Genomic DNA, 7,740 nt, shown 5'->3' with positions numbered 1-7,740 from the left:
AAAGCAGCCTGGCAGCCGACTGAAGGATCAGCTGCATCCGCCCCAGCAAAGGGGGAACCTTTGGTTCCTGGCCAGGCTGTGCAATGCCCAAATCTGGGAGCATCCCCCTGCGTGTGGACTCACCTGCAAATTTCCTGTGGAGCCTGGCTTTGGAGAAGGTGCCAGAATCGAAGTCCATCATCCTCAGCTGCCGGTGGCCAGGTGGAGGAAGAGGTTGTCATCCTTGATGTCGTCCTCGCTGTCCCCAGCAGCAGCAGCCCCACCTGGTACAGCTCCTCCAGGGACTCCTTCTCCTTCCCTGGGGGTGAGCCCAGGCTGTCAGGGTTCTGCCCAGGGCCCAGAGCTGTCAGGGAACCAGGACTAGCAAAACCAGGTCAGATGGTGGCCACCAGTGCTGGGCAGAGCAGCTCAGCTCCAGCACAAGGGCTGCGTGTCCCCATCTGATGACCCCTGGGCAGTGACACAGGCAGGACAAAATGTCTGGGTTCCTTTGCTTCTGATTGCCAAGGCATGTGTGGAGCTGTAACTTACCAGGGCCTTGCATCAAAGTGTGCCTGTGGCTCTCTCCCTTCTTCTAGGGCCGATCAATATCCTGCAGCCAGGGATCACAGAACAGCTCTTCTAATGAGGGCCTGTCCGAGTGCAGCATGGATAAACACCGCCTGATCAGATCTTGGCACTCTGGGCAGAGAAACCAGAACCCGCCGGTCAGCTGGAGAAGGCTCCTGTTGGCTTTGCCCCACTATTCCCGTGCCCAGGCCATGCTGGATGTGCTCAGAGCTGGGCCTAAACTCCCCCCTCAATTCCCTGTTTTGGAGGAGAGCAGGAGAGCAGGACATGTGCCACCTCCTCAGCAGCTGCCAGAGCGGGATGCTCACGAGCTGCTGCTGTCTCCCAGCACTGGCATTGCCCCCGTGGCCAGAGATGAGGATCCACCTTGAGAGAGCCATTGTGGCAGCGAGAGCTGATGGTCCCAGCTGATGTTCTGGCTCCTCCTGAAAGGGTGCTCCCCGCAGACCATCTGGTGCAGCAGGATGCCCAGGGACCAGATGGTAGCTGGCTTGCCGTAGTAAAATCCAAAGTGGATCCATTCCGGGGGGCTGTAGGACGGTGTTCCTGTGGAATACAGATGGGGTTCATCAGGGGGATGCTGCTGCTCCCAGAGCCTGGCCCCAGCATCCCTGGGCGTGTGGGGGCTGCCCCAGTGGCACACGGGGTGACCGCTGCCCTCTCGCCAGCACCTGGGACTTGTGTACAGACTTGGGGTTGGAAAAGAAGCCACTGGGGTTGGAAGAGGGCAGCAGAAGTCCTGGCAAGGCCCAACCATGAGGAGGAAAAACCCACCCAGTGCTTGGGAAAACCATGCCTTCATCCTCCCTGCCTGCACTGCCCAAAAAACATCATGAATCCAAAACAAACCAGGTGAGTGGAGCAGTCCAAGCCCTTTGTCACCTGCACACCAAACCGGCTGGGACAAAGGTTACGGCCCCCCTCTCTGCTACCCCCACCCACCCGTGTTTTTGTTGGGCTGGCTGCCCCAGCCCCAGCCCCAGTCTTGGGCAGAGTGGTGGGCAAAGGCTGCCAGCAGGGCTGGAAGCTGGCTCCCCACCCAGCCCTGCTCAATCGCAACTCAGCTGAAATCTCAGTGCCATGAAGGGCAGCAAAAGGGAGAATCCCTGCTGCCACAGCCAGCTTGGGCTGTGAGATGTTGGGCCATGAGATGCCAGGACCGAGAGCACACCCCTGCGTGGGCTCACCTGCAAAGCGAGTGTAGGCTGTGTCTTGCAGGTAGGTGGCACAGCCAAAGTCAATCAATTTGGCCTGCCCGGTGGCCAGGTCAACCAGGATGTTCCCTGGTTTGATGTCCCTGTGCAGGACCCCACAGCTGGTGCAGTGCTGCACGGCCTCCAGCACCTGGCGGAACAGATCCCGCGCCACCTCCTCGGACAGGAACCCCCGTGCCCGAATGAAATGATGCAGGTCCTGAGACCGCTTCGGGCGTTCCAGCACCATCAAGATGTATTTGGGGAGCTCAAGCCACTCCAGCAGCTGGATGACACCGGGGAAGCCAGTGGACACCTTGTCCAGGAGCACGATCTCCAGGGGTGCGCTGGTGCCGTTGGGCTGCAGGAGGAACGCAATTCCGTCAGTGGGGCTGATGCCGTGCCAGGGGTCGGGAACCCCTCACCCAACACGGGATGCTCTGTGCCCTTCGCTGACCCCACGCCCACTCTCCCTCGAGGTGTCCTGGTGGCTCCCACCCTGCCGGGCCTCGGCTCATCCCCGCCCGGCACGGCCCGGCTTCTGCCGCTGGCCCCGCTCACTCACCAGCTCGCCCCAGTGCCGGACGCGGTTCCTTGGCACCCTTTTGATGGCCACCTGCAAGCCAAGAGCAGCAGCGGACTGAGCTCGCCGCCCGCCATGCCCAGCCTCAGCCCCAGCTCCAGCCCCAGCTCCAGCTCCAGCCCCATCCTCCTCCTCCTCCTCCTCCTCCTCCCCCCTCTCCCCCTCTCCCTTCTCCTTTTCCTTCTATCCCTCCTCCTCCCCCTCCTCTCCCTCCTCCTCCTCCTCCTCCCCTCCTCCTCACCCTCCCTCTACTCCTCCCCCTCCTTCCCCTCCTCCTCCTCCTCCTCCTCCTCCGCCCGCCGCCGGCCCCGCCGCTCACCGGGGCGCAGTCCGAGAGCCGCGTGGCCGCGAAGACGCTGCCGAAGCCGCCGCTGCCCAGCAGCGAACCCAGCCGGTACCGCTCCTGCAGGGCCTCCTGCGCCTTCCCTGCGGGCGGGACGCGGCTGTCAGCGCTCGGCCCGGGGCCAGGAGCGGCCCCCGAGCGCCCCCCGACCGCCCCGGGCCGGCCCTCCCCAGGCGTTCGCTCCCGGCAACGGGACAGCGGCGGCTCGGGGGCGGCGGCCGCGCTGCCGAGCAGCGGAGCTCGGGCCGGGGAAGCCGCAGCGGAGGCGGCGGCAGCGGCCGCGCCGCGTGTGTCCTCCGCGGGGCCCGGGAGGAGCCAGGGCCGGGGCCAGGCTCGGGCCAGGCGGAGCCAGAGCGAGGCAATGCCGCCCCAGCCCCAGGCACCGATGCCCGCCCAGAAGCGCCACCGCCAGCACGGCCAGAGCCGGGCGGAGGCGAGACCCCCGGCGGGACGGCCGGGGTCGGGGATGGGGCAGCCCCGCCCGGAGCCGGGGGCGGGCCGGGGGCATGGCCCGGCCGGGAATGGGGAGAGAGAGACTTGGAGAGGAGGGGACAGCGGGAAAGGGAGAGCGGGAAACGGTGCGGGACAGCGGGAGAGGGAGAGGAGTAACACGAGGGAGTCTCTGCTTTGGCTGCTTCTGCTGCTGCTGCTGCCGCCGCTACTGCCGCCGCTGCTGCTGCTGCTGCAACTGAAGCTCCGGGGCCGTTTGTCCCCGTGTCCGTTTGTCCGTTGCCCGCTCACCCCCACGCCCAGCCCCCCGCTCCCCGGGGGCAGCCCCTGAGCATGTCCAAACACGGGAACTTTGCCGTGTTCAGCCCAGACCCAGAGTCTGGACTCCTGCACGGGGGCAGAGGTATCTCCTCGGTCGCTGCTGTACATTGTCCCCGCTGAGTATCAAACCCTGTCGGGGCACATTCCCTGGCTGGAGGATTCCCTGGTCCTGGTCCTGCACTTATGGCTCCAGTGTTGCTTTCCAGCAAAAACTGGAAGGCAAACTGTGTGGCTCATGGTACTTTTAGAGTGTCTAGAACTCGCTAAGTCACTGATCATAGAGGTGAGATGCATTTGGAATTAATGGGATGGAGAAGCAGTGCAAGATGGAAAAAGGCAGCAGAGAAATAAATAGAGGAAAACATCTTGGACTGTTTCTTTCAATTTTCATTTCACTTCTGGAAAGCTGTTTCAGTTTTCCAGGAATCTTCTCCACAGTCCTGTTTGCTCTTCTCAAGAACCTTTCCTGGAGAACCAGGTTGAGCTCCTGTCACAAGATGTGCCACCACCTGCAGCTTCTCTTGGCTTTCCACAGCGGGTGTGCAGCAGGAGTCTTGCAGCCAAGCAGGACAAAGGTTTGGAGAACTTGACAGCTTGTCCTTTCTTTTCCTGGTGAGCTGGGGAGTTGTGCCATTGGTGAGGTTTTCATTGTGACTGTTCCAGCCTTGGGAAACAGGAGGTGGAACCAGGACTTGTTAGGGAATACAAGCCTGACTGAATGCAGAGAAGGAATCTCCAGAGCCCGCAGCCAGAAATGGAGAGTTGTGTGATAATCATTCCCACATCTCCATGGACACCTGGAAAGTGATCTAGAACATGAAAATGGGACAGAGGGAGTTTGTTTCTGTGTTCAGTTTGGGTGATTCTACATCTCCAGAGCTGGTATAAATCAAGAGCACAGTCAGTTCATGATAAGCACCAGAACAGGCTGGACCTCTGAGAGTAGGTGCTGGAAAGAATTTGAAAAGGAGAAATGCAGGGAATGACTTGGTGGACTGTGCCAGGAGCAGGGCAGGTCCCGCTGCAAGAAAAGCCCCAGGCCAGCCCCAGCACAAAGAAGGCCTCGGGCACAAGGGCAGAGTGCCGTGCTGGGAGCTGTGCCAGGGAGAGCCTGAGGCACCAAAGGCGCCTTGGCAGCAGCAGCTGCTTGCAGGGCATGGCCAGAAGCCTCCCTTGGCAAGCCGGCCTGGTGGCCAGCACTGCAGAGCTGCTGCCTCAGGGCTCATTTCTGGCTGGCCTCTGCCCCAGCCCACAGAGTGTGACCTCAGCCCTGACTCTGCCACGGCCCTTGTGCCTGAGCCCTGCAAAGCCCAAAGGTCACCTGTGCCCCCCTGGCTGTGCCAGCCCCTGGGGCAGGGGGAGGAAAGGCAGAGAAGGGGCTGGGTTTGGCTGTGGGATGTGGGGTCCAGCAGAGACCATGAGGAGTCAAGGCAGTGGATGGAGTGCACTGAGCAGCCCCTTCTGCCCATGCAGTCCTGGAATGGTTTGGATGGGAAGAGCTCTGCAGTGCTCATCTCATCCAAACCCCGCCATGAGCAGGGACATCTTTCACCAGATCAGGTTGTTCAGAGCCCTGTCCCAGCTGGACTTGAATGTTTCCAGGGACGGGGCACTGACCACCTCCCTGGGAACCTGTCCTGGTGTATCACCAATGTCATCATCAAACATTTCCTCCTTATCTGTTCTTATCTGAACCTCCCTTCCTTTAGTTTAAAACCACCCCCCTTTGTCCCGTTGTGACAGGCCCTACTAAAACCTTTGTCCACCCTTGTATTCCCAATGAGCCGGGTTTCCATGGCAACTGCCAGGACAGGTGACCCAGGTGTCACCCCCAGTGAGGGCTGCCATGGAAACAGTGCCCAGCACTGCCCCTTTCTGTCTGGCTGACCTGGCCTTTGGCCCTGGCCCTGGCGTTTGCTGCTGGTTCCGTGGCGCCTGACCGGCCAGCGCGGCACAGGGCAGGTGGCCATGGCACAAGCCCCCAGCAAGGGATCCCCTCTGGCTCTGGGCAGTGACAGCAGCCCTGAGCCAGGGGCCAGGGCAGGTTTCCGTGGTGACCAACCATCACAACGGCTCCAGGAGCAGAGTGACTCTTGCCAAGGAACTTTGCCGTGCTGTCACTTAATATTAAATCTGGTTTTTGCTGATCCCTTGCTGGGGATTTTTTCAGCGCTCTCAAGCCCTCGTTGGTAACAGGGTGAAGGAGCCCTGGCCCAGGCTCTGGCCCTGGGGGACACGGGGACGCTGCCGGGGGGTCCCTGTCCCCCTGTCCCACTCCCCCACTGCCCCAGCCCCCGTCCCCGTGTCAGGCTCTGGGGTCGATCTCGTGGAACATCCCCTGGGGGAGGCTGCGGCGCCGGGGGCGGGGGGACCCGGGGGGACAGGGGACACCGCTGTGCACGAGCAGCGATGGACTTCTCTGGGGAAACTGGGAGGGGGGGCAGGGGTGGAGTGACCTCCCCAGTGACCTCACACAGCCCCTGTGATGTCACACAACCCCTGTGATGTCACACACAGCCCCTGTGATGTCACAAAGCTGCCCTGTAATGTCACACAGCCCACTCTGAGAGGTAACAGGCCACCTGTGATTTCATACAGGTGTCCTGTGATGTCACAGCCTGCTCTTTGAGGTCCCAGTCTGCTCTGTCATGTCACAAAATCTGCCCTGTGATGTCACAGCCCAGCCTGTGATGTCACAGACACCCTGTGATGTCCCAGCCAGCTCTATGACGTCACAGCCACCTTTGTGATGTTATGCAGCCTCGCTGTGATGTCACAGCCTGCTCTGTGATTTCTCAGTCAGCACGGTGATGTCACAACCCACTCTGTATTGTCTCTGCCTTCTCTGCGACATCACACAGCTGCTCTGTGATGTCACAGAGCCCTTTTCTATGAAGGCAGAGTCTTCTCTGTGGTCTCACAGCCCGTTCTGTGATGTCACACTGCCAGCCTGTAATGTCACAGCCAACTTTGTGACATCACAACCTCCTCTGTGATGTCACAGCCTGCTCTGTGGTGGCAGAACTCACTTAGCATGTCACACAGCACCTCTGTGGGCTCACAGACCCACCCTGTGATGTCACAACACCTTCAGTGATGGAACACAGCCACCCTATAATGTCACAGCACACTCTTTGACCTCAAAGCTTGCTCTGCTCTGTGATATCATACAGGCATGCTCTGATGTCACAGCCTGCTCTGTGATGTCACATAATAAACCAGTGATGTCACAGCCAACTATCTGATGTCACAACCTGGTCTGTGATATCACACAATCACACAATCACAGAATTGTTGGGTTGGAAGAGACCTTCAAGATCATCAAGTCCAACCCATGCCCTAACACCACCTCAGCTAAACCATGGCACTGAGTGCCACATCCAGTCTTTTTTTAAACAGATCCCATGATGGTGACTCCACCACCTCCCTGGACTGACAATTCCAGTACTTTATCACCCTTTCCGAAAAAAAATTTTTTCCTAGTATCCGACCTAATTTTTCCTTGGTGCAGCTTAAGACACTGTCCCCTGGTCCTGTCAGTTGCTGTGAGGAGAAAGAGACCGACCCCCACCTGACTGCAACCACCTTTCAGGGAGGGTGGAGAGTGATAAGGTCACCCCTGAGTCATCTCCAAGCGAAACAACCCCAGCTCCCTCAGTCGTTCCTCACAGGACTTGTGTTCCAGACCCCTCACCAGCCTTGTTGCCCTTCTCTGGACACACTCCACCCCCTCCATGTCCTTCCCAAATTGGGGAGCCTAGAACTGGACACAGCACTCGAGGTACGTTTCCAGTACAGGGGAAGAATGCCAAGTACACCAGTGCCAAGTACAGGCGAAGAATGACCTCCCTGCTCCTGTCGGCCACACCATTCCTGATCCAGGCCAGGAGCCAGTGGCCTTCTTGGCCACCTGGGCACACTGCTGGCTCATGTCCAGCCTGCTGTCAACCAGTGTCCCCAGGTCCCTTTTTGCCTGGGCACTGTCCAGCCACACCGTCCCCAGCCTAGAGCAGTGCAGGGGGTTATTGTGGCCAAAATGCAGGACTGGGCACTTGGACTGATTAAACTTCATCCTTTTGGCCTCTGCCCATCCATCCAACCATTCCAGGTGTCCCTGCAGAGCCCTCCTACCTTCCAAAAGATGGACACACACTTTCAGCTCAGTGTCATCTGCAGATTTACTAATGAAAGCCTCAATCCCCTCATCCATGTGGTCAATACAAATATTGAACAGAGCTGGCCCAGCACAGAGCCCCGAGGGACAGCACTGGTGACTGTCC

At 59.7% G+C, this 7,740-nt stretch overlaps 1 protein-coding gene across 1 annotated transcript; it reads right to left on the bottom strand.

The window, feature by feature from the left end:
• Positions 1-471: 471 nt before the first annotated feature.
• On the bottom strand, positions 472-2,074 carry LOC137463849 (serine/threonine-protein kinase pim-1-like). The gene is made up of 3 exons (XM_068175242.1): positions 1,758-2,074; positions 937-1,116; positions 472-681 (listed from the first exon to the last, which is right to left on the bottom strand). The coding sequence occupies exons 1-3, from the start codon at positions 2,011-2,013 to the stop codon at positions 575-577; spliced, it is 543 nt and encodes a 180-aa protein (XP_068031343.1). The 5' UTR covers positions 2,014-2,074; the 3' UTR covers positions 472-574.
• Positions 2,075-7,740: the final 5,666 nt, after the last annotated feature.

The sequence above is a fragment of the Anomalospiza imberbis genome, chromosome 30 (genome assembly GCF_031753505.1).
Source record: "Anomalospiza imberbis isolate Cuckoo-Finch-1a 21T00152 chromosome 30, ASM3175350v1, whole genome shotgun sequence".
Taxonomy (NCBI): Eukaryota; Metazoa; Chordata; class Aves; order Passeriformes; family Viduidae; genus Anomalospiza; species Anomalospiza imberbis.
This window is presented reverse-complemented; position numbering and strand designations above follow the sequence as displayed.

Bases quoted from the DNA above. Each gene is read 5' to 3' on its own strand.
- LOC137463849 (XM_068175242.1), bottom strand. From the start codon at position 2,013: ATGGTGCTGGAACGCCCGAAGCGGTCTCAGGACCTGCATCATTTCATT. The intron at 1,117-1,757 runs GTGAGCCCACGC...TGTATTCCACAG, and splicing joins AGCCTACACTCGCTTTGCAG to GAACACCGTCCTACAGCCCC. The intron at 682-936 runs GTGGATCCTCAT...TTCTCTGCCCAG, and splicing joins GCCACAATGGCTCTCTCAAG to AGTGCCAAGATCTGATCAGG.